General features: G+C 38.2%; 1 protein-coding gene and 1 non-coding gene across 5 annotated transcripts in view; both read right to left on the bottom strand.

Annotated features, from left to right (window-relative positions):
- Nucleotides 1-11,494: 11,494 nt before the first annotated feature.
- Nucleotides 11,495-11,598, bottom strand: LOC119243911 (U6 spliceosomal RNA). Its single transcript, XR_005124895.1, has one exon. It is a non-coding gene; the product is annotated as a U6 spliceosomal RNA (small nuclear RNA).
- Nucleotides 11,599-15,237: 3,639 nt separating this feature from the next.
- The window catches only part of TRAPPC8 (trafficking protein particle complex subunit 8), a 68,311-nt gene continuing 61,872 nt past the window's right edge, over nt 15,238-21,676 (bottom strand). For 3 of the 4 annotated variants that reach the window (XM_054694111.1, XM_054694112.1, XM_037508691.2), the window contains 4 exons: nt 20,667-20,768; nt 18,322-18,467; nt 17,283-17,372; nt 15,303-16,337 (listed from right to left, as the gene is read on the bottom strand). In XM_054694111.1, the coding sequence (XP_054550086.1) occupies nt 16,103-16,337; nt 17,283-17,372; nt 18,322-18,467; nt 20,667-20,768 (573 nt within the window). In that variant the 3' untranslated portion in view covers nt 15,303-16,102. Of the gene's footprint in view, nt 16,338-17,282; nt 17,373-18,321; nt 18,468-20,666; nt 20,769-21,676 lie in introns of all 4 variants that reach the window. The other variant, XM_037508692.2, reaches the window with a different exon arrangement.

The raw sequence follows: 21,676 nt of genomic DNA, 5'->3' as shown, positions 1-21,676 counted from the left end.
GTGTGTTTGTTATTCTTAACATTATCCTAGAAACTTTTTAAATGTTCAAAGGGACATAGCAGGAGAAAGTTCTCCACTGGTCTCTTGCATTTCTGCATGTTTATGAACTGGAGCATTAGCTGGCCTTTTGTCTCAGACTACCTTTTCCAGAATGTTTGCATAGTGAATAGCCTTGGAAGATAGCTCCAAATGTCCACCTTTCAAAGTGTAGTTGCTTTGCTTCTTGTCCAAAATAACAAAGCTCATGTTTCTGATGCAGTAAAGTATGCTGCAGCCCAACTATAAAAGATATAAATATTTCCTAAAGAGAAGTTTGAATCTGCATTGCCCTATAATCAACCAGTGAGAACCCAATGAGACAAATGGATTGATGAAGATTGCACTTTAATTTTTTTTTCATTAGGAAATTTGGCCCTTTTGGAAATTTCCACTCAATTTTAAGAAAAGACTCAAGTTTGTGTTCTTGTTAACAGTAAGCCCTCAACTAATGCTATATCCTAGTATCAGTTGTACTTTGAGAGCTTAGAGAAGGGCCTAAGTTGCCCCACAATTGGGGCAAAGTGGCATGGGAGAAGCTTCAACTGAAGAGATGTTACCTGCCCAATGGCCAGAGGTGGCCCTAAAAGCCAATGCAGTAGCTATCCAGACAAGTGCAAAGAGGATGGACTTCTAGTGGTGTAAAGTGTCCGTGGGTATAGTGAGGGGAAGTTGGTTAAAGACAAAACTTTTAAAAGATCAGTCTGGCCCTAAATAGCTAAATAATCTTGAGAAAGAAGAAAAAGTTGGAGGTATTATGAGCCTTAATTGCAAACTATATTACTAAGCCATAGTAATCAAAACAGTATGATATTGGCATAAAAATAGATTCAAAGATCAGTGTATCATAGAGCAGAGAACCCAGGAATAAACCCATCCATATAATGTCAGTTAATTTACAACAAAGGATCCAAGAATATACAACAGGGAAAGAATAGTCTGTTCAATAAATGGTGTTGGGAAAATTGGACAGTCACAAGCAAAAAAATGAAACTAGACCACCATCCCATAGCATATACAAAAATTAACTCAAAATTAATTACAGACCTGATATGTAAGAAATAAATCCATAAAATACCCCAAAGAAAAGATTGGCAGTAAGCTCCTTAACACCAGTTTTAGCAATGATTTTTCAAATCTGACTCTAAAAGCAATCACAACAAAGCCAAAAATAAAAGAAACTATATTAAAACATTTCTCAAGGCAAAGGAAATCACCAACAGAATGAAAAGGCAAACTATTGAATGAGAGAAAATATTTTCAATCACATACTTGATAAGGAGTTAATACCCAAAATATTTAGAGAATTCATACAATTCAACATAAAAAAGAAATCCAATCTGATTTAAAAAAAATGGACAGAGGGCTGAATAGATATTTTCCCAAAGAAGACATATGTATGGTAACAGGAACATGAAAAGATACTCAACACCACTAATTATCAATGATATGTAAATTAAAACTGCAATGAGATATCACCTCACACCTTTTAGAAAGCCTGTTATCAAAAAACAGGAACTAACAAGTTCTAGCAAGTGTGTGGAGAAAAGGGGACACTTGCACACTTTGGTGGGAATATAATTTGGTGTAGTCAAAAACTTAAAAACAGGGCCTCCTTGGTGCATAGGGGTTAAAGTCTCAGCACTAATGAAGATATCAGCATCCACTGGTGCAAGTTTGACACACACACCCCTCCTCCCCAGGGAGCTAAACCACATGGGGCAGTAGACCTCTCCTGTCTTGCCCACTGCTCCCCTAAGCAGTGTATTTCAGTTGATCTACCTGTTCTGCTCCCAACTCTGTCTCTGGTAAATGCTCTTAAAAAAAACAAACTTAAGGACCTCTCCTGTCTTGCCTGCTGCTCCCCTCAGCAGTGTATTTCAGTAGATCTCCCTGTTTTGCTCCCCACTCTGTCTCTAATGAATTCTCTCACCACCCCCAACACCTCTGGCCTATACTCCAGCTTTTGCATGCATAAATAAATAAATTTTTAAAAAAACTTAAAAATAGGATTGCCATACGATCCACCAGTTCCACTTCTGAAAACTTATTTAAAGAACACAGGAATTATTATACTATGTTAATTATTATATAATAATTTCACAATAATTTATTTCACAAATCATACCTAAGTTGATTTTGCTTTTTTAATTGCTTCATTACATTAATGTGAAATATTCTGTATAAAAATTTTAACTGCTAAATAAATAGTTCCAATTTTTAAAGTATTAATCTTAATAAGTATTTTTTAATCTCCCCAAGAAGCAGTTAATTTTAGAATAACAAGACATTTCCAAGATTTTAATTAAATTTCCTTGAGTCTATAAATCTGTTTTTTGTAGCAAAAGAATAGCTTTCTAAAGAATAGCATTAGACTTAACTCATATTTATTACATAAGAATATTTTAAAAATTCATTTTCTCATTTATCTTGGTACTCCAAGGTGTTTTTCTGTTAAACTGCTATTTCTTTCTTATAGATTAATTCATCTGCTACTTGAACACGGCTAATTTTTAAATGCTTAATTATGTGCTATAAAAAGTCATGAGAAATAAGACTTTCCCTGTGATATTAACCCAAGATTCCATGGGAGCAAGAAAATAAAAAACAGAAGCAGAATCAAGCCCCCTTTTAAATAGAAATCTCATTCTGTGTAAAAACCAGCCCCACTTTAACAAATAATTAAGGCTTAGCAGTTGGTAGTTAAATAAAGCAAAATGAGCTAAAAAGGAGACTAAAATGAAGCATCAAAGGTGTAAAACTAGAGGGTGTTCTGTCTTGAAAGTCTAGATGAGAATCTTTCTTGTAAGTTTGAACAAGAAATTACACTGAAAAGCCATTTTTGTAAGAAAATAATCTTGCGGGCCTCCCTGGTGGCGCAGCGGTTGAGCGCTGGGTTGCGAAGCTGCCCGCAGCCTCTGCGGCACCAGTTCGATCCCTGGCTGCTCCCCGGCCGCTGGAGGGGGGTCCCACATGGCACACAGACCTCTCCTGCCTCCTGCTGCTCCCCTCAGCAGTGTACTTCGGTCCTTCTGCCTGCTCTGCTCCCCGCTCTGGCTCTGGTGAATTCTCTCACCCTCCGTTCTTCTGACTGTACCCAGTGCTTGTATAAATAAATGAATAAATTTAAAATAAATATAAATAAATTTAAAAAAAACCTTAAAAAAAAAAAAAGAAAATAATCTTGCAGTAACACAGAGTAGAGGCAAACACTCATCATTAACTTCTTTAGCTATTAATCTTGGTTGGCTAAAAAATAACAAAGGCTAAAAAACTAACTCTCCATCATAAGGAAAACTATGTAAACACATAATTATCAAACATATACTAAATGAATCTCTTGCAAATGATTGGTCAAGGAAAAAATTTCTCTTAAATATAAATTTAAAAGCCAAATTTAGAGGGCCTCCCTGGTGGCAGAAGGGGTTAAGCACAGCATCTAAAGCTATCCTACGCCTCTGCAGCAGGAGTTCGATCCCTGGACAGGGAGCAACCCACATGGCATAGCAGACCTCTCCTGACTTGCCCATTGCTCCCCTCAGCAGTGTATTTCAGTCAGTCTTCCTGTTCTGCACCACACTCCGTCTCTGGTAAATCCTCTCACCCCTCACACCTCTGACCTGTACCCCAGTTCTTGTATGCATAAATAAATAAATCTTAAAAAAATTTTCATTTATAAAGCATCACATGCCATTGAAGAGGTGCTGTAGATTGCAGTGCTCATCACTAATTTATCCAGTTTTTAACAGACAAAGGTTTTTTTTTTTATTTTTAAAGAACAGGTTTATTAGAAAGGGGATAGAACAGTAAAAGACACTTGCATAGACACAAACATGCAGGAAGAGCTGCCTAGACAAAGGTAATTTAATCAATAATTCTATTCAACTCAGTAAGAATTTCTAGCATGTATCTTGCATTGCTCTAAGGAATGATATGAAGGAAGCAGATCTCACGGTCGATGTGTGTGAGGCCCAAGGCTGTAATCAAAATAAAGCCTATAATCTTGAGCAAAATTGGAAACTTAAAATAGTGCAATGTTCACTATAGATAGAATTGATTATGGGTTTATGGTTCACATAGCTATTTGAAACTACATCTACTAGAGGGGCTTACAAAGAACATTCTCAAATGCAGTTTAAGTAAATCATGTTTGAAAATAACGGATGTATTTAGTATTAACTACCTGTCAATCACTGGACTAAGAAATCCCACAATCACCTGGTGAGATGGGAACTATAGCTGCCACATTATACAGATTTGGTAAGGAGTAAAGCTGTGGATTTTTACCCAGGTAGCTTGATTTAGGAGTCATTTATACTAGATCATCCAAGGCAGTCTTATTTGAAGAGATTCTGGTTTCTTATCCACAGGTAAACTCATATATCCCAAATCACAGGCCCTTACCTTATTGCTCAGAAAATATTACATACTCCCTTTAAATTCCTAGAGTATTTTTTCAGCATTACACTTGATATCTTAATCCTGGTATTTTGAGATCAATATCTTAGTTTATAATGCTGTAACTTTCTTTAAAAAGATTATTTATCCTAACTAGTCCCAGATTTTGACTTTTGGGTAACGGTGAGTTACTTTAGAAAGCTGCCCACACCAATGAATCAGTTTGTTACATTTTCTAGCTCTTCCCTGCAGTCTTGGGACTCTTTTGGATTCTGGAATCCTGCCCCACATATATCAGATCCCACTGGGAGGAATTCTTCAGGCACCCTGTACTTTAAACCCCACATGGACCCCCCCCAACACAAGATTTGCCCAGTATGTATTGGATACCAAGCATATTCCAAGCACTTTAAAACCCATTATCTCATCTAAACATACCAGAGGGCCTCCCTGGTGGCACAAGGGGTTAAGCACTGCACTATGAAGCAATCCGCAGCCTCTGCAGCACGAATTTGATCCCTGGCCGGCCAGGGAGCAACCCACATGGTGCAGCAGACCTCTCCTGTCTTGCCTTCTGCTCCCCTCAGCAGTGCACTTCTGTTCCCCACTCTGTCTCTGGTAAATCCTTTCACCCCCCGCATCTCTGGCCTGTAACCCAGCTCTTGTATGCAAAAAATAAATAAATCTTAAAATATATATATATACCATAAAGCAATCCTGTGCTCAAGAAAACAAAGAGGGTTGACCACAGTCAACATGTGGAGATGGAGGAATTTTAACCCACATCTTTTATGAGGGTTTTAATGATTTAACAGTTTTCTATTTATCTTCCATTTTATATTTCATTATGATAAATTAAATACTTTCTGATCAATAACTTTATAATGTTTTAAAATATTAAAAATTTCAAGAAAACACATCCATTCAGATTCTTTGAATGAGGTCAGTCGGTTTTAATAATGAAATCTTTCCTAGATGGGTATTATTAATACCTTATGTTGGTAGATTGTCACTAACTTGCCAGGCTCTAATTCTCTGTAGCAGAAGAAAAAAAAAATGTGGAATGCTAGTCTTATCTCCACTAAGTGCTATATCACAAAATGCTAATTTCAGCATCTTAAAGGAAAAAGGTGAAGTTAACACTAATGCACTGCTGGTGCCCTCTAGTGGGTACTGTTGGTTTCAGGACTCATTTGCTAGGTTTTAATGAAACCTACACTCTACCCTCTTTCTCCTCCTTTATTCTCTACTATTGTCCAGGTTCCCAAGATACACTGACAATTTCACTCGGTGTTTAAGTTAATAAAAATTTTATTTACAGAAACACGTGTTTTCTTTTTATAAAAGTAGCTATACCCACTCATTGCTCATATTGCTTAACAGCTTTTGTCATTTGTGTTGAGAATTCATAACTGAAACTCTACAAGACTCACAAAGCACAAAGTACTTACAACCTGCCACTTTATTTTTTTATTTTTGTAAAGATTTATTTATTTGTGCATACAAGAGCTGGGGTACAGGCCAGAGATGGGGGGTGAGAGGATTCACCAGAGACAGAATGGGGAACAGAACAGGCAGATTGACCAAAGCACACTGCTGAGGGGAGCAGCGGGTGAGTCAGGAGAGGACTGCTGCGCCATATGGGTTGCTCCCTGGCTGGCCAGGGATCAAACTAGTGCTGCAGAGCCTTTGGATTGCTTCATAGTGCGGTGCTTTAACCCCTTGTGCCACCAGGGAGGCCCAATCTGCCACTTTAAAGAAAAAGTTCACAGACCTCTGCCTATGAGCATATCATTAGTTCTCAAAAAAAAAAAAGGTTTTGACCAGAAAGGACTGCTCCCTATCAATAGTGCTTGGGAACCCACTGCCTCTACCCCACCTCCCCATGAATGCACTAAATAAATCTCTTTAACTTAATTTCCTATTTCCCGAAATTGCTTAGTCAGGTTACTCTTCTTTTTGTTTTCTTTCTTGTGCCTATTAAAGCCTATTCAATGAAACACATTTTGGAAAATACTATTTTATAATGTTATGCATAAAGACTTAAGTCTCATTATAGTTCTTATTAATCTGAGAGGAAATATTCTATTTTGGTACATCTGGACTCATTTCCTTATATTGTGAGCAAATGCTATATTGAATACAGTTTGCTTTAAAAGACTCCGTGTGTGTGTGTGTGTGTGTGTGTGTGTGTGTGCATGCAAGCACGTAGGTGGTTAAAACTAAAACTTAATGACCATGCTTGCATGCACACACACACACACACACACACACACACAGTTAATATTTGAAAGACTTTGGTAGCCAGTTCTGAATAATGAACTAACCAGACTTCTTCAAAGGCTAAATGTGGTTAAAAAGTATTTGAATTACTTAACCCAGTGTTGTTTATTTACTAACTGTCTCATTTAACACTAGCTAGTTTGTTGATAAATATGAAGGTGATAAATTGCTATTCAAGGTATGTGTATTGGCTAGAAATACTGCATAAGTTCTCCAAGCCAGCATGGAGAGGCTTAAGACTCTAGTCAGGTCAGCAGCCTAAACCGGCTGAAACAGACATTCTTAGCGCAGGGCTAGAATTCAGTCCTGGTTCCAGCCCCTAAGTTACTAGAGCACTCTCACCTGATTCCAACCTGAAGGATAGCATCATCCTATCTGAATTGAATAACAGGACTGCAAAAAGGAAATGGAAAGTAGAAATTCCCCAAGCAGCTAAGAATAAACCATGTGACTGCTTTGTGGAAGTGAAATGTTTCTAAGTGTAGCAGAATCCACTGACACACCAGTCAGCCTGAGAATGGGGAGAGCGGAGCCTAATAGGAACACAGTGGACCTGAAACAGATCCAGTTTATAATGTTCCACCTAACTGCTAATAGAGTTAGTTCCCTTTCACTCTCAGAATGTCTTATTTTGGGTGAAAACTTATGTGATCATCTTACCTGTAGCTCACAACTACCTAGACTCAGCAGACTACAAATAGTGCTCAAAGGTACTTAATATCATGAATGGCATATCTGACAAGACCATCACTGGTAAGAATTAATAGTTATGGGGCCTCCCTGGGGGCGCGTGGCTTGAGAGCAGTGCTGTGATGCTGTCCGCAGCCTCTGCAGCGTGGTTCGATTCTCCAGCCGCCAGGGAGATTCCCACATGGTGCAGCAGACCTCTCCTGTTGCACCTGTCTGCCTATTATGCTCCCCACTCTGTCTCCAGTGAATCCTCTCACCCTCCCACGCCTCTTGCCTGTACCCCAGCTCTTGTTAAAAAATAAATTAATCTTTAAAATAAATAAGTAAATGAATAAATAAATAAAAATAAACATATCAAAAAAAGAATAGTTATGATCAATGACTTAGAGATAATAAAAATGACAGACAAGCTGGGATTGACCATCAATGCCAGTTTTATTGTTTAACTGAGCAAATGAGCTACTTGTAAACTCAATTTTTACTTCAATATCATCAAGCATAAAATTAGTCTTTGCACTATTTGCCACATCTTTTTTTTTTTTTTAAGATTTATTTATTTATTTATACAAGCACTGGGTACAGTCAGAATTGCGGGAGTGTGAGAGAATTCAACAGAGCCAGAGCGGAGAGCAGAACAGGCAGAAGGACCGAAGTACACTGCTGAGGGGAGCAGCGGGCGGCAGGAGAGGTCTGCGCGCCATGTGGGACCCTCGCCGGTGGCCGGGGATTGAACTGGTGCTGCAGAGGCTGTGGGCAGCCTTGCAGCCCAGTGCTCAACCGCTGTGCCACCAGGGGAGGCCCTATTTGCCACATCTTAGAGCCATATTTTTATAACATTGATTTAATCACCTAGAACTTTTATTTTTTATTTTTTTTGAAGATTTATTTATTTATGCATACAAGAGCTGGGGTACAGGTCAGAGGTGTGTGGGGTGAGAGGATTTGCCAGAGACTGAGTGGGGAGCAGAACAGGCAAATCGACTGAAACACACTGCTGAGGGAAGCAGTGGGCAAGTCCGGAGAGGTCTGCTGTGCCATGTGGGTAGCTCCCTGGCCAGGGAATCAAACTAGTGCAGCAGTGGCTGCAGGTAGTTTCATAGTGCTGTGTCTTAACCCCTTGCCCACCAGGGAGGCCCTCACTTAGAACTGTGAAAGAATAGTAACAATCCCATGAAGTAGACCTAAAAGACTGATAAAAACAGTCTTTATAAAAGTCTGTAGCTGGACACAGTGTTTCTCAGGTTTGCTGGGGTAATATTTCCTCTGGTATACAGGACCCCTCTACAGAGTGGGTCTTCTAAAAAAAAAAAAAAAAAAAAAGATGGGTCTCCCTGGTGGCGCAGGGGTTAAGACGCAACCTATGAAGCTATCCGCAGCCTCTGCAGCACGAGTTTGATTCCCGGCCAGTGATGGAGCAACCCACATGGCGCTCCCTGACTCACCCACTGCTGCCCCAGCAGTGTATTTCAGTCAATCTGCCTGTTCTGTTCCCCACTCTGGTGAATCCTCTCTGGTGAATCCTGGTGAATCCTCTCACACACACAATCTCTGGTGAATCCTCTCACACACACAAAACCCCCCCACCCCACCCCCTGCCCCGTGCCTCTGGCCTGTACCCCAGCTTTTGTATGCATAAAGAAAGAAAAAAAAAAGGCACTCTAAGAATAAAAATAAGGCAACAAAAGTGAACAAGGACAAATTTCCACACCAACCAGATCAATGAAATTGGTGAGGAAGCAGACCAAACTGCTGGGGAAGGTATGCTCTATAATTACATTTTTTTTAGTAGCTGCCCAAATAATTAGGACCACTGTTCTAAACAGTCCTGAAGCCTGGAAGGTAGATCCTATATGACATGTTAGCTTTTGGCTAACTACAACATGTATGCCAGAACACTAACTTTCTTATGGTCTATACCCATACCCAGTTGTGTGCTGATATGTATTTACAAATTACTCCCCAGGAAGGAAAAAAATATTTTAAAACTGATATAAATTGATGTAGCAAAAAATTACAAATAACAAAAGATATGTAATATACTTTATTGCATATTTCATAAAGCCCTTTGCTTCTTAAAAAGGGCTTTTATTATATTATTATTTTTAAAAATTTTATTTATGCATACAAGAACTGGGGTACAGGCCAGAGGTGCAGGGGGTGAGAGGATTCATCATAGACAGAGCAGGGAACAGAACAGGCAGATCTGCTGAAATACACTGCTGAGGGGAGCAGTGGGTGAGACAGGAGAGGTCTGCTGCGCCATGTGGGTAGCCCCCTGGCCAGCCAGGGATTGAACTCTGCCGCAGAGGCTGCAGATAGCTTCACAGTGCTGTGCTTAACCCCCTGTGCTGCCAGGGAGGCCTGCCACAGAGAGCTTTTATAGAATTTTGCCAAATTCTTGTATAACCAACTTATGTTGCAATTAACAAATGAGGATAACTCTAGTATGAAAGTTGGTTGATATTTTTACATTGAGGAAAGTGAGAAGACACATCTTCACTTGTTCAAGGACATGAGCAACTTCTCTGCTGACCTGAATAACAGTTTTTAGGTACTGGAGGAATTTTTCCTCCACGATGTGTGCTCTTCAACACTTCTAAATTTAATCTGCATTATTAACATTTCCCCCATCACTTTCTTAGGTCTAGATTAAAAAGCCAAAACTAATGCTTCAAGCCCTGATGTACAGCATTTGCTGAATTCTCTGGGGCAAATATTCTGATTATGGCCAATTTCAAGTTACCAGAGCAAGATGCCATTGAATGCAGTGAGCAACAGATCATAACATAGCATTTCCCCATGAAGACAATAAACAATCATAGCAAGATGGGTAATTGTAAAATATTTAGGAAGTGATGAATTTTGCATATGCATTACCTTTATTTTAAATTTAATGCATTTAGTTACACATTTATATGATTTAGTTTTTTCATTAGCAGCTGTGTTTAACAATTGGTCTGCAGAATTCCTGGAAATTTAATAATCAGATTTCCTGAGTGGTGTGAGCATGCTGCACTGTAACCACACCTCCCTCTCATGGCTGTGCCTTCTTCCTTCTCCTGACATTTTTACAATTCCACAACCTTTGACTTTGAAGAAGGAAATGCGTCTCCCTGCATGTGATCTTCCTCTCCATCTTTCCCCATGCCTCCCCAACCTCAGGAGGGAAGGAGCAGAAAAGCCAGACACCCAATTAAGACCTAGAGGTCAAGCCCCGGGTGCAGAGAAGGACCAGCATCCCTCCTGCTCTGCCTCTTGCTTTTGAATCTTCAGGGTTTTCTGATCCTGGAAAATGGGAAATGCTGCTTTCTCCTCTCTCTTGTACAGTTCCTCCCTGGAGTGTGATTGGTCTTTAGATTGAAACAAATCTTTTTTTTTTTTAAGATTTATTTATGCAGGGGGCTTCTCTAGTGGCGCAGGCGGTTGAGCACAGCACTGTGAAGCTGGCCGCAGCCTCTGCAGTACCAGTTCCATCCCCGCCAGCCTCGGAGCAGCCCATATGGCCATCAAACCTCTCCTGTCTCACCCACTGCTCCCCTCAGCAGTGTATTTCAGTCAGTCTGCCTGTTCTGTTCCCCTCTGTCTCTGGTGAATCCTCTCACCCTCCCGCACCTCTGGCCTGTACCCCGGTTCTTGTATAAATAAAATAAATCTTTAAAAAAAAACTTAAAAAAACTGTTTATGTATACAAGAGCAAGGGTACAGGCCAGAGGTGCGGGAGGGTAAGAGAATTCACCAGAGACAGAGCGGGGAGTAGAACAGGCAGACGGTCCGAAGACACTGCTGAGGGGAGCAGCGGGAGAGGCAGGAGAGGTCTGCCACACCATGTGGGTTTCTCCCTGGTTGGCCGGGAAGGCCGGGAATCAAACCTGCGCTGTAGAGGCTGTGGACAGCTTCACAGTGCAGCGCTCAACCCACTGCGCCACTGGGGAAGCCCATCATTCATCATTTTTATACAATGTAATGCTTTATTATTTTATACAATGTAATGCTTTATTATTTCGGGTATAGTCCCAGTGAAATTCCCACCACCAATTCACCCGTGTACCTTAGTACCTTGTGCTCTTCCCACCCGTTTTTTATTAAAAAAAAAATGGAACCCTTCATGAATTTGCGTGTCATCTTTGCGCAGGGGCCATGCTAATCTCTGTATCCTTCCAATTTTAGTATATGTGCTGCAGAAGGGAGCACTCCCACCTGTTTTGATCCAACACCCTCCTCCTCCCACACAGAATGTGTTTATAGTTGCCTGTTGAATTTTTTTTTTTTTTTTTTTTTTTTTGTTGGGACCCTTGCCATTGGCCGGGGATCGAACTGGTGCTGCAGGGGCTGCGGGCAGCCTCGCAACCCAGCGCTCAACCACTGCGCCACCAGGGGAGGCCCTGATTTTGATTTTTACTTTACTATACTTTTTTTTCCTGATCCCTTATTTGGATCCCCTACATTCTTCCTACAAATGAAACCATCCAGTATTTTTCTTTTTCTTTCTGGCTTATTTCACTGAGCATGATCCCTTCCAGTTCCATCCATGTTGCTTCGATGGCATGAGTTTATCTTTTTTGATTGCTGAGTAATATTCCATAGTGTATATGTACCACATCTTCTTGATCCAGTCATCTATTTTGGGGCATTTGGGTTGTTTCCACAGCTTACCTATTGTAAACAGTGCTGCTATAAACATAGGAGTGCAGGTGTCCTTTTGAATTAATGTTTTTGTGTCTTTTGGTAGATACCTAGAAGTGGAATTGCTGGCTCATATGGAAGCTCCATTTTTAGCAGTTTGAGGAACTTCCATACATCTTTGCAGTGGCTGGACCAGTTTGCACTCCCACCATCAGTTGTAGGAGTTTCTTTTTCTCTACATCCTTGCACATTTGTTATTGTTAGTTTTTTAATATGTGCCATTCTCACTGGTGTAAGATGGTATCTCATTGTGGTTTTGATTTGCATTTCCCTGACAAATCACCACCCTTTAGACAGTTCCTGTGTTCTATTTCAAGACTTGCACTTAAAAGATGCCTAACCAATTTTAATACATTGTAAAGATCTATTAGGTTGTACTAATAGGATTCCTACTGGCATTTGCATTTTAATGAGTCTTCTAGAAATCAGACCTAAGGGTATGAATCTTTAATGGCAGAATTTTCAGTTCAGATTGAAAGTTATTTGTCCTGCAAGAATATTCTTCTAAGTAGTGGAATTATAACTCCTACTAGAAGGCATTTCCTTAGCTGTGTGATGAATGGATCCTGTTCCCTCCTCCTCCTACAAGGTCCACTGCAAAGCTTCAAGTGCTTTGCCTGAAATCAGATCTTGCAGATTTCTGAGTACTTTTACAATTAGGGTAGACTGGGGCCTCCCTGGTGGCGCAAGGGGTTAGGCACCGCACCAAGAAGCAATCTGCAGCCTCTACAGCACGAGTTCGATTCCCAGCCGGCCAGGGAGCAACCCACATGGCGCAGCAGACCTCTCCTGACAAGCCCACTGCTCCCCTCAGCAGTGTACTTCTGTCAATCTGCCTGTTCTGCTCCCCACTCTGTCTCTGGTGGATCCTCTCACTTCCCGCATCTCTGGCCTGTACCCCAGCTCTTGTATGCATAAATAAATCCTTAAAAAAATTAAAAAATAAAATTAAGGTAGAGTGATGTCAGCTCACCCTTATGCCCTCAGTTCTCTTATCCCCTTTCCACAGTGCCCTGGATTGGTGTCTTCCCCGCCTCCACTCTTAAAGGCTTGCAGTAGACACTTGAGATGGGTTGTTAGAATTTAGTTTTAAATTTCCAGTCTACACAGGATGTTATCAGTATTCTTGGTCATGTTATACACTGCGAAGGGGAGCAGCGGGGGAGACAGAAGTCTGCTGTTCCCTATGTGGGTTAGCTCCTTGACTGGGGATTGAGGCCGTAGCAGTGATACTGCTGAGAATTAACCCATAGGCTACTATGGAGGCCCCTAAATGTGGACCTTTTATACCAGATCACCAAGAACACATTGGGACACATGCTTTTATTGGGAAAACTTCAAGGGGTTTGGTCCCTAATCAAAGATGAGTATTTCCCATGTTTGTTCATTCTAGTTTATTTCCATTTAAAATCTTTTAGGTTATATTTAAGTTATTGAGATAATACCACTACTGTAGGAACTGGTGAGACCTTGACATAAAACTTTCTTTGTACTGTGATTTCTTTTTGGGTGTATTTTCTAAATAAAACTTGTTACATTTTTTTTTAAAGATTTGTTTATGCATACAAGAGCTGGGGTACAGGCCAGAGGTACAGGGGGCAGGGTGTTAAGATTCACCAGAGACACAGTGGGGAACAGAACAGGCAAATTGACTGAAGTACACTGCTGAGGGGAGCAGCGGGCGAGTAAGGAAAGGTCTGCTGCACCACGTGGGTTGCTCCCTGGCCGGCCGGGGGATCTAACTCATGCTGCAGTCGCCGTAGACAGCCTCATAGTGTGTCTTAACCCACTGTGAAACCAGGGAGGCCCCTTGTTTTTTTTATATATATATATATATATATATATATATAGGTTAGCTACAATTTATCTCTTTTCTGCATTATTTTTTAATTTTATGTATTTTTTACATCATTTTCATTTTTTGCACAATGCATGCATTTTCATCTTGGTTATAGTCCCCATACAATTCCCACCCCCCTTGTTTTGATCCTACTCCCTCCTCCCCCACCTCCGAGTGTGTCTCTGGATGTGGTACATACATACAATGGAATATTACTCAGCAATCAAAAAAGATAAATTCATGCAATTTGCAGCAACACAGATGGAGCTGGAAGGAATCATGCTCAGCGAAATAAGTCAGAAAGAAAAAGAAAAACACTGGATGGTCTCACTCATAGCAGGAATTTAGAAAACCTAAATAAGAGACCAGGAAAAAGAGTAATTATAATAATGTTACATTATTTTAACTAAACTTTTTTCTTAAATTACTTTTTAATAAAACAAGTATTGCTTCTGCCCCATCCTCTCCATCCTCCTTCCAGGACTCCGAATAAACATATGACTTTCTCACTGAATCCAGATCTCGTATCTTGTTTTTTGCCCATTTTCTCTTTTCTTCCCTTCTTCAATTTTGATTACTTCTAATTATTTAAATTATTTCTCCTGACCTATACTTCTTGTCTCAAAGAATATGAAGAATAAGGCCCTGAGTCTTTCAGCTGCTTCCTCCTAAGTGGGTAACCTTCCCAAGGAAAGAACGCATCTTCCTCACCATCCGATGGAGTTAGGTCCCAATAAACCCATCATAAATTGAAAATAATCCTAAATCGAAATTGCTGACTTGCTGCTGCTACCCACCCTCAAGAGAGAGTGTAGTACTGCAGTTTTACACTACTTGTAAAGTTTAAAAATCCTAATTGAACATTGTAAATCAGGGACCTTCTGTAATCCCAGATGCTGATCAGTTCTCTGGATTTTCTTCTCCTGGTTTCTGGTTTACTAATAATTGACTATATTGGTAAACACTTTGTTTTTCAGGAAGATTTTAAAAAATATTTTCTGACATTACTTTTCATTGTCAGGAAGGCTAAACTTATTACCTATTTCGCCCAAGTAGCATCAGGCAGAGTCTGGTTATTTCTGAAACATTCAATAAGCATTGATCTTCTTTTGTCCCAGAATATAAAAGGGTTACCCAAATTTATAACCACATATGACATATTTAAAGATAAAATTCATTTTCTCATATATATCAAAGCCACCAAAAATATAGGAACAAAGACTGTACTTCACTTTAGTGAAGATGATAAAGCTCTCTAAGGAAATTGGGCTTGTACATGCAATAACAACATGAATAATAATATTCACCTAAAATAAAAAATATATTAAGTCCTCAGAATTAAAAAAAAAGGTAATAAATCTAAACAGTGAATAGCATGTCTTTATTTTATTTACAGTACATTTGTTATAAATATAATACATTTTTGAAAAGCTTATTTTTAATTAAGTTGAGTAGATTTATATTTTAAACAGATCAACTCAATTGTTAGTTACATAATAAAGAATATAATTTAAATGACAAAAATCTCATGTTGTGAAATAGTGCACTGTATGCAGAGATGACAAGGAAAAAAAAGGTCAAACTCCTTTCAAAACTATATTCAAAGCATCAGAAAAAAATTTTTTGTTTTTACAAAGTTTTGTATAAGCCATAGGAACCACCGGTACTGAAGTATGAAGACTCTGTAACCAAAGTTCAAAACTGATTTTAGAGAACTGTGTAAAGCAAGACAGGAAAAATCTGTATTTAATACTCAATAGAACTTCACAGTAAAGCTCGAATTTATAGACTAATGGCTTAACAGGAGTACTGCCAACAAGGCCTTTCCCTCAAAATCGTCTCCTAATATTCATATACCATTGATAAATTGTAACAGCAGACATAGACACTGGTTTTTAAGACGGGGCTTAATAAGGTGCATGGATATGTTGATATTCTGTCTTATGAGAATGTAAATTATTGCCAGGGTTTAAAAGAAATAAAAAAAAAAAAAAGAATAAGTATCCTCAATCCAACGTGCTTTCTGTCATCAACAAACTGACAAGTTAAAGTATTTTGCAGTGATCTGACACCAACCTCTATAGCAAGTTAGGTATTTCAAATACTGATGTAAAAACCCATTCAGTAAAGTAAAACTGATTCTTGTATATTTCAGTACAAATTTACAAGGTGTCACGCATTATTGATGATGATCAGAGCAGGCATGGAATTCTGCTGACTTGTTTCAAACACCGTAACTTGGTCCGACAACTTGGCAAATACCCTAGGAGTCCCAAGGTTATAAACACCTGTATGGACGAAGCATGCTTTCAGCTGCAAACTGTGAATCTCCTGGCTTTTAAGCTGAAGTTTATATTGTGTTTGCCCGAGCCATGTGAATGATCCATGGATTTCAAATGCTTCTGGACTAAGGAGGGAGAAAAAAATGATTAAGATTTTTTTCATTCACAATTGTTTTTCTAGAGACTCATCCCTTTCATCTATCAATCCTACCACTAAAAATTATTTTATGAGTCCAACATTTTAAAACAATAATGGTCACAGCTATTATTAATATTGCTAAATTGATAATTCTTACTAATAGTTACTATTTTCCAGGTACAATGTTGAGTGAATTTTCTTACTGCTCACAATAGTAGCTGGTAAACAATGGAAACTGATTTCAAATCTGAGTTTTTAACCGCTCGGTTATCCAAACAAAACAAGAAATGTATATATAAGAATGCTTAAAATACTCAAATTGTTTATGATATTAAAAAATGGGAAACCACAGTGTCTATCAATGAGGTCTTAGTTCATTAATTTATGATATACAAAATCATCAAAAGAATGTGTCTGAATTTCAGAGTGGCCCCAAATACTTTCTGGGTATTAAACAATGATAATGAGTATATATTTCACATTACTTTTCAAAAAAATCCAAAAATTCCTGAATTCCCAAAAGCATCTAGCTCTTGAGTATCAGATATGATAGGCTGGACCTATTTGGGGTTTTTTGGTAGTATTATTTTATAACCAAGAAAAAAAAACGCCCTATGCTACTGTCACTGTCACACAATTGATTTTCAATTTTAGTGTTCTTCATCACCAACAAACCATTATAAACATTTTTGTCTCTGCCAAACTCACGTGCGGCTTTTGCACACTGCTTTTCATTTTGTCCCTATTTTAATACTAAGATTATAATCTGTAATTTTTCTGTAAACACCGAACAAAAAAATCAGGGCATGCCTGTGTAAACTTCCCTAATCCATGCTAAGTAATTATCTGCACAATTTCAAAATATTAAATTGCTCTTAAGTCACTTTAAATCTTACACTGCAAAACAATCTTGCATGAAATAAATCTTTACCTTGTTGCTTTATGCCGAAGATCAACTATTACATCAACATCAGCCTTGGAACAATTTGAAAGTAACAGGGTAACTGGTACTAAACAAAGGCTGTGGAAGAAAAATAAACAACAAAGATTAGCTGTGGTTTTAAAACAATGGAAACCTAGTCTCTTGAAAACTAACACTTAAGAAATGCCTAACAGATATAGAATAAATTGTGTAAAAACAATCAGATTCAGGGCCTCCCTGGTGGCGCAAGGGGTTAAGCACAGCACTGTGAAGCTATATGCAGCCTTTGCAGCACCGGCTGACCAGGGAGCAACCCACGTGGCACAACAGATCTCTCCTGTTTTGCCCGCTGCTCCCCTCAGCAGTGTATTTCAGTACATCTGCCTTTAGTGCTCCCCAGTCTGTCTCTGGTGAATCCTTTCACACCTTCCCCCACCCCCGCACCTCTGGCCTACACCCCAGTTCTTGTATGCATAAATAAAAATAAATCTTTTTTTTAAAAAATGATGCATTTTTAAGGTAATGATAAACCTGCTCATCAAAAAGGAAACTTTTGGGGCCTCCCTAGTGGCGCAAGGGGGTAATGCGTTATGAAGCAATGCACAGCCTCCGCAGCATGAGTTCAATCCCTGGCCGGCCAGGGAAAAACCCACATGGAGAGGCAGACCTCTCCTGTCTCACCGGCTGTTCCCCTCAGCAGTGTATTTCACTGAGTCTGCCTGTTCTGTTCCACACTCTGTCTCTGGTGGATCCTCTCACCCCACCCCCCAGCATCTCTGACCTGTACCCCATCTCTTGTATGCATAAATAAAAAAAATCTTTTTTTAAAAAAAGAGGAAACATTTGGCAACTGAGGTGGCTGACACAATACCCATCCTTAACCACGGCTGCAACATATAGCAATGGCAGTAAAAAGGTAAATTACTTAAGAGTCGTTTCTATAGTTTCAATATTATTCTAAAGTTCTTTAATATTTGGGATAATGCCATGTCAAAATAAGTAACTGTGTGGGTTGTAGAGAAATTTTAACAAAAAATAAACCTCAAACCTTTTTTGATGAAATGGATGACTGAAAGATTCTGGATAGTGAAGACTTGTTTTAATGAGATTAGAAAGTTGTTCAGCTGATGGTCTTGAGGGAACCGTAGTGTTTTCTGGTCTGAAAAATTTTAAGAGTTCCATTTCTGGAGGGTCCTAAGGAACAAAAATATGACAATAAAAACACTATATAAACAAACGAGTTAAAACCAGCAGAGTAAAAGTAAAGCATGAACAATATTTTTTGGAGTAGAAGGCTAAAGTTTATCAAGTTATGCATGTAATTTGCACTAAGTCATCAATTTGAAAGTCTTTGGGCTCTAAATCTATTTCATCACCATATAATGAAACTGCCTTCTAAATTCAGTTGATATAAAGAGGATATAAAATATTTAAAAACTTACAGAGAAACAAAAAATATATGCCATATATAAGATGGAAATATAATGAGAATTATTTTATAGAAATCACTTTAACTTTCTAAATATTAATCTTGCCTCTGAGATGTTCTTCAATAGTTTATGATATCTGGAACAAAAACTTAGGGTATTTGTATAATCAAAAGGAGAACAGTTTCCTTAAGCAATAAATTTGAGGTTAAATTTAATATTTTTGTTAAACCTAAAAAATTACCATTAGTAATACCATCAAAGTTAAAACTGATTCAAGTTAGAGAACCACCAGCAGATGCTAAAACAAGTAAATCTAAGCTGCATGAGAAATGAAATAATAACAACCTCAAATTATCTCACCACAATTTTTTAAATAATTATTAATGGAAAATTAGCAACTTTACTGTGGAGAAACATGGTATATACAACCTTAACCAAATGATCCATTATTGATAATGGGACTTCCAGTCTGTATCATGTAACTTTTGATGTAATATACTTAACTAGTATCACTTATGCAAAGTCTCTGGCAAAAATATACAATCTTAATCTAATTATGAAGTAGCACAAGAAAAAACCAGAGGTATTATTCTACAAAAAATTAACACACACTTCAAAAATGTCAAAGTCATGATTGACAAATTAAGACGGACAAATTAAGACCTCCAGATAGAGACTACATAGATAAGTAAATGTCCTGATAAGAAAAAACAGTTACAAGGATACAACTAATCTAACTAAATAGATATATCTATAACTAATCTTCTGAAGACTTCTGAATATAAACGGTATAGAAAAATACTGCTTCAGTGATAAACTTACTGGGTTAATAATAGTTTCTGTGATTATGTAATAGATTGACTTTGTTGTTAGCGCAAGGGCATGAAGTCTTCAATTTACATTTCAGTAATACATGAGAATGATTAAGAAAAAAATTCAACAGAAAAGGAACGATAAAGCAAATAAGGCAAAGTGTAAACCACTGATAAACCTGAATGAAAGATACAAGGATACTGTTTACACAACTTGCATGTTAAGTTTGAAAACTATCTCAAAATAAAAAGTTGTCAAAATAACAGGGAGAAACGCTTAAAGCTAAGATCTTTTATTTATAACACTATACAAAGTCACTGTTTGAATTACTGGATTAAATGTGGTTAAATTTCATTGTACACTATAACTTTTTGGTAAGATTAAAGTATATTTTAGGAAAAATAAGAAAACATATTAAACACTATTACCAGGTGCAACACAAGTTCAAGGTCATCATTTACATTTTATGATATACCCCCTGGAGTTCTGCAGTGGTGTGGGCTTGTTTCAACAAATAAAAAAATACAGAGGACATGGTTCTCTTCCTCTCGAACATATCAATTCTTATTAAAACTATGCATTTCAAATTCAATATAGGATATATCCTAGGAAACACTAAGATCATCAATGCATCTTAATACTCTCGTAAAGTGCTAGTAAAAATTTTTTAAATCAGGGCCTCCTTGGTGGCGCAGCGGGTTGAGCGCAGCGCTGCAAAGCTGTCCACAGCCTTTGCAGCACTGGTTCGATTCCCGGCCTGCTAAGGAGATTCCCACATGGCGAGGCAGTCCTCTCTTGTCTTGCCCACTGCTCCCCTCAGCAGTGTACACTGGTCCTTCTGCCTGTTCTGCTGCCTGCTCTGTCTCTGGTGAATTCTCTCACCCTCCTGAGCCTCTGGCCTGTACCCCAGTGCTTGTAAAATAAATAAATCTTTAAAAACAAAACAAAACAAAACAAAACCTACACACTTAAACAATTTTTTTAAATCAATTCATGTGCATTTGAATTATTAACCAATCTTCTGCCACCACCCCACAACTCAAAACCTAATATTAAAAGCCTGCACAAACTAGACTCCTTCAAAAGTACAAAAGCCAAACAACTCCCCCCAGAAGTTCCATGGAAAGCTCAAAGTGAACTCAACCATTACCTGTTTCTGAGGATATGAAAAGGCTTCTTTTCCTATAGTGCGAAGAATCACATGATGCTGACCTTCTAAAATAAGCTGCTTACTGTCTTCCACTACATAAGCCTACGAAATACAAAGCACAGAAAAGTAATCCTGCTTGACAATAAACTCAGAAGTAACCAACGTAATCTTTGATGGAAGGTGGAAATACTAAGGCTAATATCTATCAATTAACTACATTCATGGCTGTGTCAGCATTTCAATTTATTTAATTATTAAGTGTGAAAAAAATCCATTTTGCCTCGATATAACACAATTGGCCTAAATGTTATATAGAAACAACTTGAAATCTTTTTCAGTTTTTTCTAGAGTGCTTAAAAAATTAGTCCAAAAGAGCTGTAACACAAACTTTTTTCTTTATTGGACTGCCAATAGAAGGGCAGTCTCCTCTATACTTACTTCTGAAAGGCCCTAGGCCTTATCAGTAGAGCTTAACCAGTTTTATTGAAATAGATACAAACTCAACTTGGTTTCAAAAAACTTTATTGAGTAAAAGTGTGATACAGTAACAAGAACACTCTAGAATATTTGAATAAATTTAAAATACATGTACTGATCACCTACCATGGGCATTTATCAATGCTAACCCTCTATCAGACTATGTAAACTCAACTCTTCCCATATAGTTCAGTGAATATCCTTGGGTAAGATCTTTAATTTCACTATAAAAAATAAGCCTGCTGTGTATTCCAGTTCAAGAACTTTAGGAAAGACAAATGCCTAAGCAACACATTCTGATCTGCCATGAGTGGATACTATTTGGATCTTATTTAATTAAAAAAAGAAGTTAAAATATTTTCAAATAATCTGGAAAAAATGAACACAGACCAATAATGAGAAGGTATTAAGAACTAATGTTAACTTAGTTGGGCAAGATAGTAATTCTATGGGTTCATATTAAACAAAAAAAGTCCTCATCTGCTAAAATACACAGAAGTATTTACAGATGCTTTCAAAAACCCGTTTAAAAA

Source organism: Talpa occidentalis, unplaced genomic scaffold, assembly GCF_014898055.3.
Source record: "Talpa occidentalis isolate TD23 unplaced genomic scaffold, MPIMG_talOcc4v2.1 talOcc4.13, whole genome shotgun sequence".
Classification (NCBI taxonomy): Eukaryota; Metazoa; Chordata; class Mammalia; order Eulipotyphla; family Talpidae; genus Talpa; species Talpa occidentalis.
This window is presented reverse-complemented; position numbering and strand designations above follow the sequence as displayed.